Source organism: Sciurus carolinensis, chromosome 13 (genome assembly GCF_902686445.1).
Source record: "Sciurus carolinensis chromosome 13, mSciCar1.2, whole genome shotgun sequence".
NCBI lineage: Eukaryota > Metazoa > Chordata > Mammalia > Rodentia > Sciuridae > Sciurus > Sciurus carolinensis.
In genome coordinates this window covers 255474-279002 of record NC_062225.1, presented here as the reverse complement: position 1 = coordinate 279002, position 23529 = coordinate 255474, and the positions used below count along the sequence as shown (strand labels likewise).

Below are 23529 nucleotides of genomic sequence, written 5' to 3'. Positions count from 1 at the left end.
CAGGATGTGGAGGCAAGTGTCCATTCCACAGGAGAGTGGGTATTCTGGTGTTTTTGTTTGTTTGTTTTGGTTGCATGGTACAAATACAATCATAGAAAAACAATTTTGCAGTTGCTCTAAAAACTAATCCCCCCATTTGTTTCTAAAGATCCTTCTCTGAGGATAAAGCAATTATGCACTGGGTAGGAAGGACCAAAGCAAACTAAAGAGGGAACAAAAAAGTCTCTGCCCATACAATACTATTTTTGTCTCTTTTCTCAACTAAATTTGGAGCCAGTCTCCTCTAATTTGTTCATCCTCTCCTTTAGCAAGTATTAGATCAGTACCTTTTGCCAATAGTTGTGCTTTCTCTGCTTTTCCTCTGCCGATTACATCACAAGAGAAAAAAAAGCAGTCAGTCCTGCCCTGGGAGCTGGTAATGTAGTTGAATAAACCAGGTACACACAGGGAAACCAGAAACATGGGGTGGTATGCACAGGAGCATCAGACTAGCTCATATGGCAAGGCAGGGTTGATGACCGGGTGGGGCAGGGGGTCCTTTGGCTCAGCACTGTCCAACACAACTTCCTACAGGGATGGAAATGCTCGCTGGCTGATTAACAAAGTGGCCCCTGAGTATTCAAAATGTGGTTAGTACAATTAGGCCGTAAAGGTTAACTTCAATTTTAATTTAGATAGCTACATATAGCTGATGCGTACTGTACTGAGCAGTGTGGTCCTAGTTCTAGAAGGTGTCAATAAATAAAGCCTGTCCTGTTACTTGAAGAAAGGGACGGTCTGAAAGCTGAAGAGAGGCAGATTCCAGGACAAAAAGCATGACTCAGCTGTACTCACACCAGGAGCTGACTGCTGGTGTCTGGGTAGGGCTTGTAATAGGTTATCACACTGTGCAGACCATGCAGTTGAGTGAAGACTTGAAGCTGTTGATAATGAGGAGTCTTGATTATTTTTGCTCAGTGGACAGTAATAGCTCTTTCCTTGTGCCAGGCATTATGATGAATGCCCTACATGGATACTTTCATTTAATTATTGTAACAACTTTTGAGGGGTGGGGAGACAAGGGTGACTTGAGCTTATGGAGGAGATTCTTGGAGGAATGGGATGAACAAATATAGACTTGTCTGTGCAGTGCGAGAATGAAAGGATTAAGTAAGAGAAAAACGGCTTGAGGAAAGTTAAGTGAAGGTAGCCCCTACACACCTAGGGTCAGACTCTTTCAGCCTGAAAGGAGGAAGAACCCAGAGCAAGAGGAAGAGTTGGCAGGAATGAGATGAGGTAGCAGTCCCAGGTTTGCACAGGGGAGAGGGGAGTCCTGTTCCTTTAGGTACAGAGAAGTTTCACAAAACTGACGGTAGAAATTTTTCAGAGAGGCAAGGTTGCCAAAGCTGGATGGTTTCTTATCTCAGTGAAGCACGAACTAGGGCCAACTGCCAAGACAAAAGGGAGAAAGAGAAATGGGACGCATGGGGAGGAGAAAGCTCTTCACAGCACCAGGTGGGGTTGCCCTAGTAACCACCTGTTTATCATGCGACCGGCATGGATGGTCACGTGTATTGCCCAATTCAGTCTAACAAGCCCGTGAACTATTATTTATTCCAATTATTTCCAAGTCATAAAAAAGGAAATTAAGGCTCAAAAAGGTTACCACCTTGGTTAAAAAACACCGACGACCATGATGTCCAGCACCACTCTAGGTAAGAAGGGGCTGCCCTCATACTTGCACTGAAGCAGTGCGGACGGAACGAAATAAATGAGGCCGAGCTCACGTCGGGAAAGGGTCACGACAGCAGGTCTCACAATGAACGCGGCAGCGGCGCGGGGCGGACGCGCGGGCAGGCCTGGGAGCTCGGCAGCCCGGCAGGGGCAGAGGCTCTGCGGCCGGGGAGGCAGGTCAGTGCGGTCGAGCTGAGTGCTCGGGGGTTCGGGCCGCGCTGGCGGCGCCCGGGGAAGTCGGGAAGGAGCGGGCGAGGCAGGAACCGGGTCCGGCCCGGCGGGGCGGGCCTTCCGGGCCAGGGCCAGGCGGCCGGCTGGCGCCGCGAAGCTGCCGGCGCGGCACGGGCGAGGTCGCCGGGCAGGAGCGCCTCCAGGCCGCGGGCGTGGAGCGTGGCCGCGTCGCCGGCGCCCGGACGACCAGCAGCGCCCTGCTCTCCAGGACCCCAGTCGAGACCCGTGGGCAGCCGGGCTGTTTTCCACTCGGGCGGCTGGCCCTTCTGCCAAAACTGCGGAAGGTCGGGCCTCTCCCTCGAGAGGGCTGGGGAGACGAGAGGCACTGTGGCCGAAGCGAGGCTGCGGAGCGACCCTGTCGACGCCCGCCGCCAGGCTCGCCAGGGTTTCCAGAAAGGACTGGCTGCCCCGGGCCCTCACGTCACCCCTCCAACAGCGAGCCCATTGGTCTGGCCCTCCACGCGGATTGGCTGGGGGCTCACGCCGCGGCCGGGGATTGGAGGACGTGGGCTTCCGGCCTCTCCCACGCCCATTGGCTCTTTCCCCGGAGCGCTGGGGCCCCCGCCCTTGTTTACGCAGCGCGCAGTCGCCCCGCCCTCCGCGCGCGGCTGTGCGGCGTACACCCGGCGGCTGGCCAATCGCGGCTCGCGCGCCCCTGCGCCACCCCTCACGCCCGCGTGGTACGGCCCGCGCTCCCCCGCGGTGTGGTACCGCCCTCCGCCCCTCCCCCTCGGGTCGCGGGCCTGGTGCGGCCGGGAGGACCGGGTCGGCGGCGGCGGCTCCGGGAAAACAAAACAATCGCGGCGCCGCGGGGCTGAGCGCGGCGAGCGGGACCGGGACGCGGCGAAGGGCCGGGCGCCATGGGGCGGGCGCGCGCGGGGCTCCCCCGGCGCCGTGGCTAGCGCGCCGCCTCCGCGCCGGGCCGCCGGGACGCGCGCGGGAGCCTCGCGGCCGGCCGCCGCGGACGCCGCCCGGCATGGAGCAGTGCGTGACGGTGGAGCGCGAGCTGGAGAAGGTGCTGCTCAAGTTCTCGGGCTACGCGCAGCTGTGCGAGCGCGGCCTGGAGGAGCTCATCGACTACGCGGGCGGCCTCAAGCGCGAGATCCTGCAGAGCCACGGTAGGGCCGCGCGCGGCGCCCGCTCCCCGCGCCCGCGCCCGCGCCCCGCTCCCGGCGCCCTCTCCCCGCGCTCCGCTCCCGGCGCACCACTCCCGGTACCCGCTACCGACGCCCCACTCCCGGTGCCCGCTCCCCGCGCCCGCTCGCGGCGCCCTCTCCCCGCGCTCGGCTCCCGGCGCACCACTCCCGGTGCCCGCTACCGACGCCCCACTCCCGGTGCCCGCTCCCCGCGCCCGCGCCCGCTCGCGGCGCCCTCTCCCCGCGCTCGGCTCCCGGCGCACCACTCCCGGTACCCGCTACCGACGCCCCACTCCCGGTGCCCGCTCCCCGCGCCCGCGCCCGCTCGCGGCGCCCTCTCCCCGCGCTCCGCTCCCGGCGCACCACTCCCGGTACCCACTACCGACGCCCCACTCTCGGTGCCCGCTCCCCGCGCCCCACTCCCGGTGCCCGCTCCCCGCGCCCCACTCCCGGCGTGCCCCACTCCTAGTGCCAGCTCCAGGCGCCTGGTGCCCCGCGCTCGCTCCCCGCTCCCGGCGCCCGCTCTCCGCGCTCGTTCTCTGCTCCCGTTTCCTGCTCCCCGGGCCCGTTCCCCGCTTTCTGTGCCCGCTCCTGGCGCCCCACTCCCCGCGCCCGGCTCGCTGCGCCGCTGCTGCCTACTCCCGGCGCCCGCTCTCCGCGCTCGACATTCGCTTGCCTCTCTTGGCGCCCTGCGCCCCCCTCCCGGCGCCGGCTCTCCGCGTCCCGATCCCCATCCCGGCTCCCTGCTCCTCGCGCCCCGACCACCCGAGGCTGCGACCTGCCTTGGCCCTTCAGCGGTCCTTGGCCTCCGGTTGCCCTCGACCTCCTGTGGTCGCCAGTCCGGGCAGTAAGCAACCCTTTCGACTCCCCTGCCCGGCCCGGGGCCGGCCTCCCTCCTGCGCTTTCCATTTGGAAGCGAGTGTGGTCCCAGCTGTGGTTCTCGGGCCGCGCTCCCGCAGCTTCTAACTCATCACTTGGTGGTCCCTAGCAGACCGCGGCGCAGTCACCCAGCCTCGGGATCCCTGGAGTAGCCTCTGATGAGAACGAGAAGCGAATTGCAGCAGGAATTGCGGATTACTCGCTTTACCTGGTTGAGTTTGTTCTTGTTTTCCTTGTTGTCAGGTTTTCTGCAGAAGGCATTCTGCCAAGATGATCTGTTACTGCCTTAAGCCCTGGGGACAGAGCCTTGCAGAGTTGACTTGTGGAAGTGGCTTGGGAATGCGTTTTGTTTGGGGTTTTAAAGTAACAAGAAAGATCAGGCTCTTGTGTCGGAATAGTCATAGAGGCGATTGCTTCTGAGTGAGGAATAAAGAACATTTTTCGAGGGATTAATTCAAGAGTGTGAGCCTTTCTCTACCCGGGGACTCTTACAACTCTGAGCACAGAAGCCACTTTTGAACTTTGAGAAAGAGCATGGTGGCTAAATGCTAATACTGTAAAACCACTTTAACTAGTAAGTGCTGCCATAGTAGCATGTGGGGAAAGCAGACTTTGGCACTGCCTGTGGAAGAAAAGGCTGACGGTGTTGCTGGTGTCTGAACTTGGCACAAATAGGAAGTAGGGCGTGGTGAGGCAAGAGGTTGCATTTGGGACGTAAGAGAGAAGGGTTTAATGAAGATTGTCAGTGGGTAGACACATTAGTCAAGTCTGCTTTCCCTTGTCATTTCAAGGGGACAGCAGAGGTGATCACTTAGGATGCCTAGAGCAAAGACCCTAGGGTCCAGCCACAAGCTGGAGGGTGGAAAGCCAAGGCGGAGACCTCAGAAAGGGAAGGGGCCGGGCTTAGGAGAAAAGAGGCTGCTCTGCTGTCATCACAGTCTGGGAGCCAGTGACCCTGTGCTTGCAGTTTGTGGAGTTCTTAGAACAAGTGGGCTTACCTGGGGTTGGGAAGGCCATGGTTGTGGAGAAGGAGCTGGAGGCTGCTCCTGCTCAGCCCTTGAAGCACCTCCCCAGGAAACCTGTCTTGTTAGCGGTTGAAAGGAGGGAGCCAGGGAGTGGAAGGAATGAACGAAGGGTCCAGAATCAGAGATCAGATGGGTGATTGAGGGGTGGGTAGGCTGGATTTAAGAGGGAAAGGGTGGAAAATGAAGAACCTTCCACGAGAGAGAAGATATTGGAGGGGTATGTGGTTAGGAGGTCTGTTTTAGGGAATCAAGGGCCCGTACCAGGTGGAATTGCTGAGGCAGGAATTTGTTTTAGCCCCTCTACTTGGTATAGGAAGTTCATTTCAGAATCATCCCAGAGATAAAGATACCTGGAGATGAAATAAGTCTTCACCTGTTGAATTTGAAGCACCTAAAAATCGAACTATCAGACATTTAAAAACAGCCCATGACTCCTTGTTCCTGTGCAAGGGTGTGAAGCCTCTGTCCTCGTGACAGCCCTTGGTCTGTTCTCTGCCCCAGGACCACTGTTCCTCTGTACCATGCAGTGTTGCTGTTAAGTGTGAACTTTACTGGGCCCTTTCTCTCGTGCTTGGCTTTGTGACACACTGCGCTGGGTCGTTAGCGACCTTCCTGGTCAGAGCACCTATCTGGGAACCACCCTTCTGTCTGAAAGGTCAGGGCTTGAACAACAGATGCTGTACTTCTACTTGGCAATTTACCAGCCATTATTTTACTCCCAAAAGTTTATTTTGTTTCCAGGATCTACCACCCTAGGAAGAAGGCTGGTTCTGTTTGGGCCTCGCTTTCCTCTGACTGGGTCTCTGTTGATCCTGGGAGCTGAGGTGGCTCTGAGGAAGCCCTAGGCTTCAGTGGGCCACTTTAGTCCTCTAGCGTTTTGTTTTGTCACACTAGGGATTGAACCTGGGACACTTTACCACTGAGCTACACCCCCAACCCTGTTAAGAAGGTTGTCTTTAGGTTGAGACAGGTCTCAGTTGCTCAGCCTGGCCTTGAACTCACCATCCTCCTGCCTCAGCCTCCGAGTCCCTGGGCTGATGACGGGTGTGCAGCCTGGCTGGCCCTGCCTTGAGGAGGACCCGTCTTGGGTTCCTTTAGCCTTTCTTTCTTCTTTGTGTTCCCATCATATCTTGATCGTGGAGACACTGGTCACGTGGGGACGCTCCTTGGACCTGCTGGCACCTCAGCGCCAGTCAGAGTGAATCTGATCGAGATGTCGCAGGTCTCCTCTCCTGTTTTCATTTTGTCTGGATTTCGCTTTGTTTATTTTTGTGTTAACACTTTTAAACAAGTGGGACAACAAAGTTTTCCCTTCAGAAGCCTTAGTGGTGCCTGATTTCTTCTGACTTTTTTAAATTTTATTTTTTTAAAGGAAACCAATCTAGGCTGAATTCTGGAGTAAAGCCATCCGAGGTCCGAGTTTTCATTTGCACCCTTAGAATTTTGTTTCCTAAGTAGATTTTTTTGTGTATCTGCATCAAAACTCGTGTTCCATTTTGCTCTCCGCTGAATTGTGTCTGTCCTCTTTGTGAAGGTGGAGTTAACTTTGAATAACTCGTCAGAGCTCAAATGCAATACGTGTAATATTTATAAACCCGGCTATTCTAGTGCTCTGCCTCCAGGATATTCATAGTGATTTCTGGGGAATCTGACTCTGTTTCTACCAGATAGTCTGGGCCTAGGCGGGAGGTTGTGGGGTTGCTGGAACCCTGGGTGTTGGCAGCACCCCCTCAGGTTGGGCTCACGCTTCTGTTCCGTGGGCTCCGGTGCGGTGGGGCTCTTCTCTCCCTCTGTGTTTAAGACTCGTCGCCTGTGCTTGGTGGTGCAGTGGCACCTTTAAATGGCCTTTGATGAGCTGCCGGGCCCCAGGGGAAGCTGCCTGCTTTCAGGGCTGTGGTGCAGTTGTCCGAGGCCCTCCCCAACCTCCTGTGACGAAAATAAGGGGCAGGCAGAAAATTGGAAGAGCAGATAGCAAATAGGAATTGCTGAGAAATAAAGTTGTCCTTCCTGGGGACGTCGTCGTCTCGATAGGGTTAGGGCCAGAACACTGAGCGAGTCTGGTCACGTAGTTGAACACGTGTGATCAGCACCGAGTCCAAAATGCTAGAACTACCTTGGAAGTTAGTTTTGAAAATGCCGGTTCAACTAGAAAGTTCAGGGTTTTTGGCTTTGTGGCATCCAGACGCTCCTTTGAACTTGCCCTTCTGTAGGAGTGCTGGTACTGGTGAAGAGGTGTGTTTCACTGGCTCTCGGACACACCTTGGAGTAGTTTTCTTTTACAGACAGACTGACTCAAAGGTGACGAAGCCAGTGAATTCCAGAAGTGTGTGTGGGGTGTAATTTAAAGAGGGAGGACGCTTGCCACCGGGTGTGGGCGGAGGACTCTTGTGTCTTATTTGAGAATTGGTGCGTGTGTGTATATGCAAAGAATCCTTGGATTTTCTACTCAGCAATTCCATTGGCAAATAGGGACAGCACTATTTCACAATTTATTTGGTATTTGGTGTTGATAGTGGCAGTCTCCAGTGCTGGCCTGAGAGTAGGCAGCATATAATTTATTGTTTTTATATTCATTCATAAGTAGTTACTGAATGCCTATTATACGGCAGTTCTCACGCGTAACCTGAGGACTGGACAGTCATTGCCTCTCTTCAGTTGATTTCACGGGAGTGATAAGACGGTTAACTATTAACAATGAAGTGTGCAACCCCAGTCAGGAATGACAGGATGCTGTGGACACAGACACTATCTAATTGTTGTTTCTGTGAAACTAGTGGGCGGGAATCCTGAAATGGCCAGGCATGGAAGCCCAAGGGCAGATCTTGAAGTCTTTCTTAGTTAGGCTTTGCAAAAAGCAGTTCAGGAGTTAACCCAGTTGTGCCTAATTTTTATTTATTTTTTTGGTACTGGGGATTGAACCCAGGGGTACTTAACCAGTGAGCCACATCCCTATCCCTTTTTCTTTTTCTTTTTAGGGTCTTACTAAGTTGCATAGGGCCTCACTAAATTGTTGAGGCTGGCCTCTAACTTGCAAACCTCCTGCCTGGGCCTCCTAAATTGTTAGGATTACAGGAGGGTACCACACCCAGCAGTTGTATCTGATCTAGTTTGGCAGATGTCTGCTTTTGGAAAGGACTGTGACTGCTGCAGTTCCTGAGAACGTCATACTTACAGGCTATTTATAACAGCAGTTCTATTTTATTGAAAGGAAACCACTTTAACTTAGACCGCATGTGTGGATTCCTTGCGTGGACTTAACTTGCTAGTTCTTGATTTGATCAGGTCCTAGAGCGTGTCTGTAGCCTTCGGCAATGGCACTCCCCGTTACCATGCTTGCATTCGAGGTCTGGCTCCAGAGAGTTGGGAGGGCGGTTGTGGCAACAGAAGACACAGTGGGTACAGGACTTTGTCCTGGGTGACAAGTGACTGCCATCGTGGCCAGGCTGAATCTGGTTTAATTATGGCTCAGTACTTCCCGGGCTTTATATCCAGGAACTGGACCTAATCAGATTTATTTCACAGCAAGGTTCTCCTGGAAGCAGGTCATGTTTCCACAGAGACCAGAGAACATCAGAACTGCCCCTCGGAGTGGGCCGGACGTCGGTCGAGTCTTAGCCTGGCTGTGCTAGTGGCTCGCACCCTGTCTCTTCTTGGCTGCTTTCCACGGGATCCATTTGCAGATGCATCAGAGGAATCCTTGCCTCTGTCTCTGAGCAGGGCTTTCCCAGGTCCTCTTTCAGTCATTCCACTGAACTTGTCCTGGGCCTGCAGACCCAGCCCTGTGCTGCCCAAGCAGGAAGGCCCTCTGAGAAGCACCTCCTGGAGGTTCGCTGCTGCGCAGGCTGGCAGAGCCGCCTGCTTGCCTCGGCCGTCTCATTCAGCCTGTCTTGGAACAAGCCATCTCTAGGCCACCTGTGACTGTCCCTTGTAGGGTTGGCTTTCCTTGGAGAGTACTGAGCATTCATTAATTAATTGACCATATACACAAGTATCTATCATTTACAAAACCAAAACAAAGAGAAGAGGAACTTGTGGATGGTAAAGGAAAAGAAGGAGCTAGTATAGCTCTGTACCCCAACTATGAGTTGCTGATGTTGGAAATTCTGTGGAGTGCAGAGTTGGCGCTTGGAAGTCCCAGAGGGCCCCTCTGCTCCGTCCAGCTTGGCCTCTGCCTCCTCGTTTTGAACCTGGCTTGTTGTTTGTTGTTTACTGGTTACAGAACAGATGGGTGGGTGGGTGTTATGGCTCCCCCTGCTCCAGTGGGGCAGGAACTGTCACCAGTGGGGCTACACTGGGAGACAAGGGGACCGTGTCCTGGTGTCGCCAGGGGCTGACAAGAGACCTCAGGTTTCATAGAAAGCAGAATGAGATGGGGGGTGGGAGGGGCTAGCATTAGGTTTAGGGTTAGGTTTAGAGTTAGGCTAAGGAGAGCAGTAAGAATGAAGGAAAGAAGGACTGTGTAGAGGGAAAAGAGGGGTGGGAGGGGTGGGAGGGGTGGGAGGGGTGCGGGGGAGGGGAAAAATATAATAAACATCATTACCCTATGTAAACGTAAAAAAAAATAAATAAATAAATTAAAAAAAAAAAAAAAAAAAAAAAAGAAAGAAAGCAGAATGAGGACACCACTCGGGGCTTTTCACAGCTGCCACCGCAGGTGACCCTGACCAGGTGTGTCTGTCCATCATCTCCTCAGGACTGGTCAGGCAAGCCTCGCTGGGAATCGGAAGTTGCTGTTGCCTGGCAGGGTGGGCGTTTATCAGATCAGACCTTGTTCCTGGCATCCCAGTGACTTGGAGTAAAGGGGATGGAGCCAGAGATGCCAAGCCTTTAACCCTGCTTTAGCCGCGCTTTGGACGTTTACAGGAAAAGCAGAGTCTCAACTCCTCGTTACAGTCCCTCCACCCTGTCTCTCGCCCGTTCCGATCTGGTTGTGCAGGTTTCTTGGCTTGGTGATAATAGTCTTCAAATGGTGGTTGAAGGAAACAAACGAGAAGGGTCAGATGCTTACGCTTCGAAGCACAAGTGTCAATGTCAGAAAGCAGCAGACGCAGCGCGGTCGAAGTCTGAGGAAACCCAGCCAGATAAGTCACAGAGGGTCCTCTCTTAACAGGCCCATGAGCGTGGACGCCTAAGAACACACTGGAGACCAGGAAAAGGTCGTCACTGCGCGTTTTGTCTAAGTCGGGCCTCGCGCAGCCCAGTCCCTCTCCGGAGGTGCCGCTTCTCAGGCTGGCGGACTCTTGGGGGGCTGGCTTGGTGCACGTCTTCCCGTGTGTGCCTCCTGTTGGCCACCTTTCTCCTGCCCTCCTGCCAGCACGTCTCCTGTGGTCCTGCTGCCCTGCTGAACCTCTTTCCTTCCTTCTGTCGAGGTCTGCCAAGACTCCTCAGGGCGCTTTGAGGAGCTTTTGAGGAGCCTCTGCTCCTTCAGTCTTTTCCTCTACCAGTTCTGCCGCCTGTCAGGATGTGTCAGGCCTTGCTGATCACAGGTGCTTCCCTGGGAAGTGTCAGGACAGTGCCTGTGCAGTGACCCTCCTGCAGATTGTGCACTGGTTGGCTTCCTGCTCTCTGGGGTTCTTGTGATCCCCTCCTCAGGAGATCGGGTGTTACGGTGTAAGGATTCTTTGGTTGGGGGGTGATTTGCTGACCTACCCTCCCCTTCTGCAGGAGCTGGGCTGGTGGATCTCCATGCTGGCACTTGGCACAGGCTTCCCAGCACAGCCCCTGGAAGGCCCTGCGCCGGCCACCCCTGCAGTGGCCTGTTCTGACAGCCGTTCCGGGCTTTCTGAGCCTGGCTCACTCTGCTCTCCTCAAGGCTGCCACGCCTCGCCCGCTCCCGTCTGACGGCCCACGGCCTGTTTGTCCTTGGGGCCTTCTGACTGTGATGCATGAGGCCCTGAACATGGGTGCGTAGGTTCCAGCCGAGCTGGATGGAGTCACGTGCTGAGCGTCTTCCTGAGGAAGGGCCGCCTTGCTCGCTGGGAGGCTGTGGTCTCACTTCCTCGGCAGCAGCGCTCGGTGTCCTCTGCGTTGGAGCCACCTTGTGGGTGTGGAGTAGTATCTCGTGTTGATTTGGATCTCCCTGATGATTAATGATGTGAAGCACCCTTTCACATGCTTATTGGTCATTTACACGTAGTGTGGGAAAACGTCTCTTCAGTTCTTGTGCCCATTTTTAAATTGAATTGGTGGTCACGTAATATTGTCAGGTCGTAAGAGTTCTTAATTTACTCTGGATATGTTAACACGATTTGTAGGTATTTTCTCCCCTTCTGTGAATTGTCTTTTCACTTAAAAGTGTTTGAAGCACAAAAGTTTTTCATTTTGATGAAGTCCATCTTAATTGTTCTTTGGTTGCTTTTTGTTTTGGTGTTGTACTTAAGAAACCATTGACTAGTCCAGGATCAGGAAAGCACCTGGTTCTTTTGTGTGAACCTAATATTTGTGTGAACCTAGTACTTTCTGCTCTTACTTTTTTTTCTCAATATGATGCAATTTTTTTTTTTTTTTTTTTTTTGCAGGTGGATATATTGTCCTGGCAACATGCACTGAATATGGCTTTCTTTGGTTGGGGGGCACTGGGGATTGAATTCAGGGGCACTTGACCACTGAGCCACATCCCAGCCCTATTTTGTATTTATTTAGAGACAGGGTCTCACTGAGTTGCTTAGTGCCTCGCTTCTGCTGAGGCTGGCTGTGAACTCCAGATCCTCCTGCCTCAGCCTCCCGAGCTGCAGGGGTTACAGGCATCGGCATCACTCCATTGTCTCACCAAGTGTCTGACACATTGGCAGGCACTTCTTGTCCAAGACTGAAGTCCCTGTTCATAGTGAGACCTCTGTCTTCCCTGGGGCTTGCGTCGATACCGAGGGTGACCTGTCACTGGGTGCTGGGAGTGAGTGGTGGCGAGAACAGTCAGCTAGAGCCGAGAGCAGAGAACGAGGTCCCCGGAGGAGGTGGGGTTTGGTAGGCTTGGTACAGAAAGGCCCAAAATGTACAGAGCATTGTTGCTGAAGCAGCCAGTCTTTGGTTCCAAAGGATGTATAGAACGCCTTTTAGAAAATTTTGAAATTTTCCTGGAAATTGGAAGCGTCTGATAGAAACTTTGTGCAGCATGTTGGAAGGTAAGAGCAGTTCCTGTCCCTGCTGTGTCCGCCTGGGTGCACGTGGGCACTGGCGCCTGCTTCCCAGCACAAGCTCCGCAGCCCTGCAGACTGCGTGGTTGTTAGTTCTTTCATCCTCTCTGCAGGCAACTCTGTCTTTTTGCCAGGCTTAGGGGCACAGATCTTGGGGACACCTGGGGGAAGCCCTGATGGCCAGGCATGGAGAGGCCCCCCCGAGTCCCTGCCCTCGGCTCGTCTTGCGGCTCTGTCCTGCGTTCTGCTGGCAGAATGCTCGTACTGAGCCATTGCGTCAGCTCCTGTGCTTCCTCTGCCTACAGCCTTGTGGATCTCCCTTTGACTCAAAACGAAAGCCAGTCTTTTTTGTTTTTTAAAGATTTTTCTTTGTTCTTTTCAGTTACACACGACAGCCGTGACAGTAGAATGTATTTTGACATGTCAAACACACATGGAGCATAGCTTCCCGTTTTCCCTGGTGTTGCACATCTTGTGTGCACATGGCTTCAGGAAGGTCACGTTCCACTCCTGCTCTGTTCCTGTTCTCACCCCCTCATCCCCTTGGTCTGTCCAGTGAACTTCTGTTCCTGCCTCCTTGTTGTGAGTCAGCATCGCATATCAGAGGATATTCTGCCTGTGGTTTTTTGGGATGGGCTTATTTCACTAGCACTATACTCTCCAGTTCCATTTACCTGCAGGTGCCCTGATTTCATTCTTCTTTAAGGCTGAGTGATATCCCATTGTGTACGTCCACATTTTCTTCCATTCATCTGTCGAGGGGCAGCGAGGCTGGTTCCGTGGCTTAGCTGTTGTGAACTGAGCCCCTGTGAATGTGTGGTGGCCGCATCACCACAGCGTCCTTCGGGTGTATGCTGAGGAGTCGAGTGGCTGGGTCAAATGGTGGGTCCATTCCAAGTGTAAAGCCAGAGTCTTTACAAGGCCTAAAAAACGCCACAAAACCAGGACCCCATCACCTTTTGAACCTCCTGTCTTCCTTTGCCAGAAATTTACCTGAGACACACTGGTCTGTCCCCTCAGCCTGGGACGCTTACCCCCAGGTCCCACGGGCTGATTCTTCGCTTCTTCCGAGTCTTCACGCACACGTCCTGACCTCAGTGAGGCCTGCTGTGCGTCTGCCCTGTTTGTGCAGCTGGTTGAACCCACATCCTCCCTCTTGCTCTGCCCTCCTCCACTAGCGGGCGCCATTTTTTTGTCCTACATGACTTGCTTACTGTGTTGTTGGTCTCTCTCCAGAAGGTAAGTGCTAGGGCAGGGATTTTTGGTTATTACAGTGGGTGTGCATAGTAGGTATTTGTTCAGCGAAGAAACACTCTTGGCTTTGTGTTCTTGGACTTGCTCTTTTTCAGATTCTTGGGCCCTACCTGTTGAGTCAGAAGCTTTGGGGAGGGGACAGCTCTTGAACCAGGTCACTGGTGATTCTGATGTACACAAATGTAAGAACCATCCCTGTGATATTGGGTGGCACTCCAGAGACCAGGCCTGTTGCCCACTGGTGAGATGTGGAGATGTAACTAATTCAAATATTGGACCGGATTTGTTTGTTCTTTCTCTCCTTCTCTTCCTTCGCTTTTCCTGCTAGAGGAACATTTTGGAGGCAGGTAGCACAGGGAAAGAGGCCATAAGCTTTAGGAAGCTTCAGTGAATGTCTTAGGGGTCCTGAGACCACCCTTAGGTCCAGAGAACCAGGAGGACCTTTACGACTTGCGATAGTGGCGCTTGTCAGTAAGATTTATTACAGCAGAAGGATGCTGAGCAGAATCAGCAGAAGGAAGAGGCTCGTAGGGTGACGTCCAGAGGAGCGGGCAGAATGTCTCCAAGGGTCCTCTCCCAAAGCAGCCACAGGGGACATGCTTAGCCCCCCAGACTTGGGACAGCACGAAACGTGGCCTCAGGGAAGTCCCTGGCGAGTCAGTGCCAGGGTTTGTTGGGGACAGGTCACACAGTGCCCTCTCCCTGGTATGGACCAGAGGGCAAGCAGGTGTTCAGTGGGCCACGTTGTCCAACTGTTCGGGACAGTTCTTTCCTTTCAGGGGTGGTGGACCCCCTGAACCCAGGCTCCAGGTGCTGGACAGGGCCAGCTCTGCAAGCCTACCTTTGTAAGGACGTGGTCTCCGACCTGCTGTGATCTCTGCTGCACTTCCTGGTATCCAGAGAAGTGTGTTTGACTTCCTGCTGCTTAATTGTATGGAATAAAAAGCATTTAGACTAAATCTAAGAAAGTTCAGTGACGACCAGAAGGCTGTTTTGTTTTGTTTCTGGCATCAGGGTTGAGCCCAGAGGCACTCAACCACTGAGCCGCGTCTCCAACCCTTTATATATTTTATTTAGAGACAGGGCCTCGCTTAGGGTCTTGCTAAATTGTTGAGGCTGACTTTGAACTCACAATCCTCCTGCCTCAGACTCCTGAGCCTCCGGGATTACAGGTGTGTGCCACCACGCTTGGACATAACCAAAAGGTTTTGAGAATATGCCTTAAACATTTTAACTGAGTTGAGTAAGTGAATCTATTCACTTAGTCATAATTCTCTGAAAAATACTGCATTGGTGGTGTTACTCAGTTTGTGCTGATGTTCATTACAGAAGTGGTTTATTTCATACTGATTTTCTTATTCCCAAAGAGTACTGTCTTTCTGGTATTCACTTGAGAAAATAAGGTCTGTGAAGCGTCCCTGTGCTTCCGAGCGGGTCCTGCCTCTCTTCCTTTTCCTCGCCTTCTGCTGTTCTGGAGGGTCTCTGTGAAACTTGCTGTCTTTGGGTTTGCTTTAGTGAGTAATCTACCTTTCTTTTTTTATAGGCCAAGATGCTGAATTATCAGGGACACTTTCACTTGTTTTGACACAGTGCTGTAAAAGAATAAAGGATACTGTTCAAAAGTTGGCCTCAGACCACAAAGACATCCACAGCAGTGTCTCTCGGGTTGGAAAAGCCATTGACAAGGTTGGTATCCAGGGCACCCTGCTCAGCCTTCTCGCTGGCGCGGTGCCGGCAGCCTCCCCAGACGCCCCGCGCTTCCTCTGCCTTTGCTTGTGATGACTTTTGCTGAGCTGGTTTTACTGTTATTCTTATTGACGTGCCCTATTATTTTAAAACAAAAATGAAAACAAAACAAAACCCTCTCCCTTTTTTATAGCTTTGCTGTGTGTCCATGTGCTTCTGTGGTCAGAGCCCTGACGCACGCAGGTCAGGGTGGCCGTACCCGGGGTGCGGGAGCTTGCTGCAGGAGGCGCGGCCTACCTCAGAGTGCCTGCTCTGTGCGTCCGTCCGGGGTGTGGGACCGCCCTGGCATGGTCTTCCCTGCTGGGTCCGGCCTGTGTTCCTGGGGTGCCAGGTGCCTTTCTTTAGCGTTGCCTTTTTTTGGTGCTGGGGACTGAACCCAAGGGTGCTTTCCCCGAGCTGTATTCTCAGCCCTTTCTAATTTTTATTTGAGATGGGGCTTGCCGAGCTGCCTGGTGCCTCGATAAGCTGCTCCCCAGTTGCTGGGGTCACAGGCGTGGGCCTCCCTCTGGGCGGAAGGGAGTTGTTTGCTAGCTGTCGAGGCCTCCTTGTAGGGTGGCTTTTTTCTAGTGACGTTTCTTGAATAAGTGGTCTTCTGACTTAGTGGTTAACGCAACTGTTTGAGTTTTTGGCCCTGGACCAGTTTTCCCCACGGGATTCGGGATTCACAGTCCTAGTGGGGAACAGGCCAGGGTTACCCGCCGCCCCATAACTGTGCTTCGGCCACCGGGGAGACGGCGACTGGTCCTGGGCACTCTGCTTATGCAGAGGGTGGGAGGGGGGTGGTTCTTCATCGCGGAGGCATCTGCCTCGCTGTCCGCAGTGCTCAGTCTGCATGGGGACCAGCGAGAACTGTGGGCAAGTGTTGGGCGCTGTGTGTCTAACGTGGCGTCAGGCGGGCGGCCCAGCTGCTGGGATGACCCCAGGCAGCAGCAGTACTGAAAGGCTAGGTTCAGGGTATCTTGGGAGCTGCTCTTCACCGGAGGTGTGGACGGCGGGGCTGAGAGTGCCTGGCGCTCAGGGCCTTGTGTTGGCCGTGGCCTCCAGAAGCATCCCTGGCTTTCCAGAGAGGTCTCACCACGGCCGTGGTGCAGCAAGGGCGTGGCTCAGCAGGAGAGGTCAGAGTGGTGTGCACAGGGTTCCGCCACACTGCTGGTCGGTGGTGGCAGTCGCAGCCAGGCCTGGGAGGCGGTGAGCACTGACACCTCTGAGGTCGAGCAGCCTGTTCCGCAACCCCTCGGCGGTGCCACGGCTGTGGCCTCGGACCTGCCCGGGGCCGTGGCGTTGGAATTCTTCAGTCGGAACCTGGAGTGGTTATTGATGTGTGTTGGCCTAAGGGTCGTGGGGGTGGAAGTGGGGCACTTCAGGGATGGTCTTGAATGGCTCGTGGGTGGGGGCCCTCAGTTCTTCTAGGGCAGAACTCCTGGTGGTGGTAAGAAGCTTCAGATTTTGGTGGTGGACGGTGACCAAGGCATCCTCGTGATTCTGATGACTCAAAGCACAGAGAGAACCCTGGGAGGTTCCTGGGGACATCTGCTTGACTGCCAGGCTGGCTGCTGGACAGCAGAACCAGAAGGTGCCCTGATGGTGAGAAGATCTGATGCTTCCGAGGTGGCCAGTCAGAGCTCTTGCTGGGAAGAGGTCCCCGGTTCTCAAAATCAGCAGGGGATCTCAGGAGCCACGGCTGGCGTGTGTGGACTGCCCACCCCCAGGATCAGGATGGCCAGGCAGGCGAGGCGCAGCGGGAGGACTGTCCTCTCTGGTTGCCCAGTTCACGGGTTGTGCTGTTGAGATGGTCAGAGCACTTCTGCTCCTAGCACCTCGCGGCTGGTGACTCTGAGCCATCTTCTGGTCTGTACAAAGTACTCACCACGGTTGTGGGTGTGTGGATTCATCTCTAAGGCAAAGCGTGTAGGGGTACCTGGCGACAGACGCAGAAGTGTCTCTGCGTGCAGGGGCAGGCTGTGGTGGTGGTCTGCGCCCCTTCTGAGGACAGGTGTTTAGGGGCAGGTTGTCGTGGTGGTCTGCGCCCCTTCTGAGGACAGGTGTTCGGGGGCAGGCTGTGGTGGTGGTCTGCGCCCCTTCTGAGGACAGGTGTTTAGGGGCAGGCTGTCGTGGTGGTCTGCGCCCCTTCTGAGGACAGGTGTTTAGGGGCAGGCTGTGGTGGTGGTCTGCGCCCCTTCTGAGGACAGGTGTTTGGGGGCAGGCTGTGGTGGTGGTCTGCGCCCCTTCTGAGGACAGGTGTTTAGGGGCAGGCTGTGGTGGTGGTCTGCGCCCCTTCTGAGGACAGGTGTTTAGGGGCAGGCTGTGGTGGTGGTCTGCGCCCCTTCTGAGGACAGGTGTTTAGGGGCAGGCTGTGGTGGTGGTCTGCGCCCCTTCTGAGGGCAGGTGTTTGAGGCAGTTCCTGATTGCATGATGTACTCTTTGGAGAACATTTTATTTTCATGTATTTGGAAATTATAAGGACATTTTACAGTTTCTTTCAAGATTGTTTCATGTTCCTATGAATGTAGGTTCTAGGTGACCTAAATTCTTCCATCCGTCCCATGTGACTTTTTAATAAAAGTCTGTTTTGGTTGTAGGTGGACACAGCACCTCTATTTTGTTTATTTTTACGAGCCCTGAGCCGCAGCCCCTGGGTAACGCTCTGTGTGTGGATCCTGCAAGTGCGCTTGGGGGGTGGTCCAGACTCGGGAGCCCGGGTCTCAGCCAGGGTCCACGCCTTTCAGTCCACTCTTGCCGTGTTTTTGATGCTGTCTGACTGGGCTGAGGGTCGTGGCTCCCCACCTGAAGCCCTAGCCTTGTGCACAGGCGGGCTTCTTGCTTGCAGGAGGAGTTCTGCGGAGGTGCTTCCCGCGTGCGGCTCCTCTGCTCCCGTCGGAGCCTGGTCATTCCTGCGGCTTGAAGGCTGGGCGGACACGAGGCGCTGCTGAGCTGCAGGATGGGGCTGGAGATGCGAGTGGCAGCTGGATGCTGCCCCAGCAGCGAGTGCCAGCTCGTGGACTTGCCTGCCTCTCCAGGTGGCCGGCGAGAGCCAGGGCCTTGTGCTTGCAAGGCAGGCACTCGACCCGCTGAGCTGTGTCCCACCTGGGGAGTCCACCGGCCTGGCCTCCCTTCTCAGAGGCTCTGGGTGGAGTGTGGTTGTCGCCCCTTCTGCAGGTGGTCTTCAGAGGCCAGCCCCAGGGCGCGTGCCGAGGTCCAGCCCTGCACCAGGAGCTGTGGAGTGCTCTCTGTGAGGATCGAGCTCAGAGCACCTGACCACTGAGCCGCACCCCAGCCCTGTTTTGTATCTTATTTAGAGACAGGGTCTCCCTGAGCTGCGATGCGCCTTGCCATTGCCAAGACTGGCTTTGAACTCACAATCCTCTTGTCTTAGCCTCCCGAGCCGCTGGGATTGCAGGCGTGCGCCACCATGTCCGGCAGGAAGAAACTTTTGAGGGAATTTTTGACATGCTAAATGGTAATTTTTTTCCTTTAACAGTTTAAGACTTCTTGTGTATTTCAGTTCTAGTTATTCTCCATAATGTAAGCAGAAGTCTGTGGTGTCAGCCAAGACATTTTCTAGGCGTTCGGTTATAAAGAACCAAAAAAAATTGAAGATTTCTGCTTAATGTGTTGACTGTTTTCATATGCCATAGCCTGAGCATTATTTTATTTTTTAAAAATATTTTATAGTTGTAGATGGATACAATACCTTTATTTTGTTTATTTTTATGTGGTGCTGAGGATCAAACCCAGTGCCTCACATGTGCTAGGCAAGTGCTCTACCACTGAGCCCCAGCCCAGCCCTAGCCCTGAGCATTATGTTAACAAAGCACATCAGCTCTTGGATTCCATGACGTGTTTTTTTTTTTTTTTTTTTTTTTTTTTTTGGTACTTGTAAAAATAGTAGGTTGGGCTGTTTTTAACTGCATTCCCTGCTTTTAGAAAATGTAGAATTCTGTCTGTTTAGGGCACTTATTCACTGTTTTTAATTTGTCATTGGCTTTTTAAGTTTATTTCCTGAGTAAGAAAAGCCAGTAAAAACAACTACTGCTGCAGACTTCCAGGTGTGTATTTCCGTGTTAAAATAATAATACTGAGACTTTAAAGCTAAAACAGGACGTGCCCACTGCAAGATTCCAGGCCAGTCTGGTCATGTGAGGGTGCTTTTTTTATGCACACAGTAGCTGGAAAGTTCTGCGGCGACAGCAGGGGAGTGCCGTCCCTCCTGGGTGACCTGAGACAAGGAGCAGCAGTGTGCTTCTCTTAGGACGGAGGAGGGACAGCAGCAGCTCACCCTGCGGGTGGGCACACCTCAGGCAGAAGGCCCCGCGGGTGTGGGTGGGTCCAGCAGGAGACCAGAGAAGAGTAAGCCAGGGAAGCAGCGGAGGGTGGAGGAAGCAGGGATCAGAGCAGGTCAGCCCTTCACGCGGGGCCATGCGTGTCCGGGTGCTGGTAGGCCTTCCCTCCTTACGTACAGGGAGGCTGAGGCTCAGAGGTGTTGACCGACCTGCTCCAGGTGTGAGCTTGGCAGTGGTGGGCACAGCTTGGGAGACGCGCTCACCCAGCTGTCCCCTCTTGTCCCCACTTGTGCTGGAAGATCAACCTGCGATGGCCGGGCCGCTCGTGTCAGGAGGGACAGGGTCGTTGGAAAATGTGCCACTAGGTGGAGCGTGTGCACTGGTGACACCAAGGCCCGGGATGGGGACTGCCCAGGGGTGTGCGAGGGCGGGAGAGGGTCTGTGTCCCCTCCACAGGGCAGAGTGGCGAGGCAGGGTGAGCCAGCTCTGCCTGGCTCCTGGCACGTGTGCCGCGGACGGGTCCTTCCCTCCTGGAGGAGTGTTAGTGTTAGGAAAGGGAAACGGAAACGAGAAAGACTGGGTGATGCCCGCTTGGTGAGCAGAACCAAGTTGAGTGCAGAAGGATATGATTTGTTAGGGTGTTGGGGTAGGATTTTTAGAATTAATGAAAGTATGTAGTTGACAAACTAATAAGAAAATAGTGATAAAGAGCCAGAAACGAGTGAAATAAGAGCCGGGTGGTGGTGTGCAGCTACAGTCTCAGTGACTCCGAAGGCCGAGGCAGGAGGATCACAAGTTCAAAGCCAGCACCAGCAACCTAGGGAAACCTTGTGTCAGGATGAAAATAAAAGGGCTGGGCTGTGGCTCAGTGGCACAAGGTCCCTGTTCACTCTCCAGTACCAACATCAATAAGTAAGCCACATCAAATTATCCTCCACCCAAAAACACGATCCAAGAAAGTGAAGCAGGCACCATCCAAGTTTTCACAAGCCATTTAGTTATTCGTGAAAACATGTGGCCAAGATGAAAGACGTTGCTTTTTAAATCATGCGATGTGAATAGGAGCTGCCTTCCTCCCAGTCCTGCGCTTGGCCACAGCGCTTGTTCTGAGGACTGGCCTGGCCGACCGGCGTGGCCCAGGTGTGCTGGGGGGCGGTGGCCCTGCGCCCTCCCCAGCCTTTCCGTTTGCCTTTGAGGAGGGAGGGGCTGGAATACGAGCTTCGGCGCCATGAGTAGCCCTGGCAGCATCGCCAGGGAAGGGCACAGCCTCCCAGGCCGGTCACCCTCCTGCCTGCCCGTCTTCAAATTCAGTGTGCTTGGCAAGAGGACTTGTCACAGGAACCGCGTGTCCTGACTCGGGCAGGGCTTGGTGCGTGTGGCTCCTCGCTGGCCTCAGCCCCTGTGGGCAGGTGGAGCTGCCCTCGCAGTCTGAGGGCGGCACTGTGTCTGTGGCTTGGTGTAGGTCTGACGTCCTGCTCCAAACACACACTGCATCATGGAGGTCAGGGGGGGGCTGGGGAAGGCAGAGCAGGCCCAACGGGGACCCAGCGCTGCAGCCAGCGTGGGCCGCAGGTCAGGGCCCCACGGCCCAGGGGGCCCGCTCTGCCTGCAGTCGAAGGTGCTTAGCCTAGTGCTGCTCAGGTGAGGCAAGAGGAGGACCTCGCGCCTTCGTGCGCGCCAGCCGATGCAAACGGTCTGAAGTTAGTGGACGTGGGGTCAGTACCTCTGTGGTCGTACACTTTGGTCTGTTTGGTTTTGTTTCTGTTTCTTATTACGACTCTTAAGCGTAGCATCCGAAGATTTGATGGCCAGGTCCACTCGGATTCAGCTGCTGCATCTTGAAGTGCAGCTGGATGGAGACAGAGGGTTTGACTTAATCTCCAGCACTTTGTAAGTGGGGGTGATTGTCCCTGGATGTAAATGTGAACACCGAGACTTAGGTTAAGCCACCTGCCCCAGGTGACAGGGCTAGAGAAGAAACTAAAGATCTGGGGTTCCTTGGCGGAAATATTCCTTTGTGCCCTAGGGTGCTGACTGTGTGCATTGATTCTACTCCTCTGCCTCTCACATAAGAGATACATTGTTGGGGGGAAGTAATAAATAAGCGCTTGAATAAACTTCTCTGGTCGGTTCAGGTAAGGAGTCATCTGTGGGGAGAGCAAATGACCAGGCCAGAAGTAAGAGTACGCGGTCAGGACACAAAACCGTGACAGATGGCGAGATTTGCAGCATTTTAAGGATCTTCAAAAGGCTGTTTTTGCTTTTCGTGGTGCTGGGGATCTTGAAAGCTGAGTGGCTTGTTACGTGCTCCACTTTCACGAAATCAGTGCCCACCCTGTGAATCTGCCCCCATGCCCCCGGGGGTGTGGAGCGCCTCAGGAGGTGGCGTTGGCTTCTGAAGGCGCGTCTACCGTGCCCACCGCACCGCACTGCCAGGCGGCTCCCACCGGTGGTCTGCGGGCACGCTTGCTGGACGCGCTCGGGACGGCCTGCTTCGTGCTGGGCCAGGACCCGCCTGGGCTTCCCCAGGCTCTGCCACTTCCACACCAGCGTACGGTCCCACCGGACGCCACGGTTGTGTCCCATCTCTCCTCACTGACACCTGGAATCATCAGGCTCCGCAGGTGGCAGAGACATGGTGTCCAGGTGTGCCCCAGCGTTGCCCCTTCTGCGAGCCTCAGGGTGTCCGCAAAGTCAGGAGCCTTTGGTTCCGACTTCAGCCTTCTTGTTGGAGGGAGCCGCCATTTTACGCGGGTTCTCGCCCAGCAGCCTTCGCAGTCGCCCTCGCTGCCGGCCAGGCGAGCCCCCGCTGGGAGGGAGGCCAGCGGCTCCTCCGCACAGCCTCGCGCGTCGTGGGCCCACGCTCTGCTTCTTCCTGGAGGTCGGCGGGGCGGTCACGAAGATACGTGGACGGGGTCGGAGGCCGGCACGTAAGATCTAGCACAGATGCTGAACTTCACCTCACCACCGCTGGCTGCGCAGTCGTCGCGAGCAGTGAAGCTGGTCCTGAGCGTCTGACCCCTGGGACCATGTAGGTGACGTGGCGGGGGCGGTAGACCTGTCCCCGCGAGGCGTAGTGGAGTCCCTGGACCTCCCGGCCGCGGCCTCCTTTCCCGAGCCATGACAGCTCCGCGGAGGGACACACCCGGTTCTTACGTGAATCTTAACCTTCCACTGAAGGACTTCGTGCAGGCGCTACTCTGCTTAAAAATGTGGGAGGAGAAAGTATGATGAAGCCGAAGGCGGCGACGCAGGCGGGTGTTCCCGGCGGAGGCGCGGTGCCGCCTGTGTCCGCGGCAGCCATGCCGTGCTGGACCCAGCAGCCCGAGCCTGCGGCGCAGCCTGTCTCTGAGAGGTCTCCTGCCGCCCTGGGGTGGGAGAGCAGTTACAGAGGTGCGCCTTCTGAGCCTGGCCACTGTGCATGGAGCTGGGGTTCTGGGGCGCCCCACGCTCCCCAGCCACGTGGTAGTGACGGCAGTGAGCTTGGGGAGGACGGGTGTGGAGGGGCCGTGGAGGGCTGAGCCACGGCCAGAGCTGTTAAGTGGCAGACTGTCGGCGTTTACTTCTCTGTGGTCGAGAGAAGTATTCAAGGATCCTTCTGTTCGGTGGGAGCAGAGGCTCTCTGCTGGTGGAGACTGTAGTCGGTATCTGTGTTGAACTGATTAAAAATCAGCGAGGGGTCTCAGTCACAGGGATTCTGGTGAGGCCTTCAGTTAGACACGAAGAGGGACAGGCAGATCCTGAGTTCACAACAAGCTGTTGTCTCCAGGTGCCTTCTTGATTCGTTCTGATGGACCTTGGTGGAGTGGAATGTGAGGCGAGGCCCGTCGCCTCTGGACGGCTCGTAGGATCCGGAGAGAGGCAGAGCGCTCCAGGCCTGTGGATGTCACAGAAATAGAAACACTTGCCTAAAAGCATGGATGGGCTGTTGTGGAGCTCACTCTCCACAAGCAGAACCTGGTAGCGGAATGGACCTCCGGAGTCTTGCACAAGCAGCGCTTTCTGGGTGTTAGGGAACAGGCAGTCCAGTGTGTGCACGGGCCTCGTTGCCTTAGCATCAAGGTACTTTGTAGTCTTTATTTTTTTAAATATTTTTAGCTGTACGTGGACACGTTATCTTTATTGTTATCTT

The 23529-nt window shown here is 54.7% G+C and overlaps 1 protein-coding gene across 1 annotated transcript in view; it reads left to right on the top strand.

Moving 5' to 3' along the window:
* Positions 1-2699: 2699 nt before the first annotated feature.
* Positions 2700-23529, top strand: part of Rmnd5a (required for meiotic nuclear division 5 homolog A) — a 41307-nt gene continuing 20477 nt past the window's right edge. Inside the window, exons 1-2 of the mRNA XM_047522511.1 lie at positions 2700-3062; positions 14915-15057. Coding sequence (XP_047378467.1) covers positions 2921-3062; positions 14915-15057 — 285 coding nt within the window. The 5' untranslated portion in view covers positions 2700-2920. The remainder of the gene's footprint in view (positions 3063-14914; positions 15058-23529) is intronic.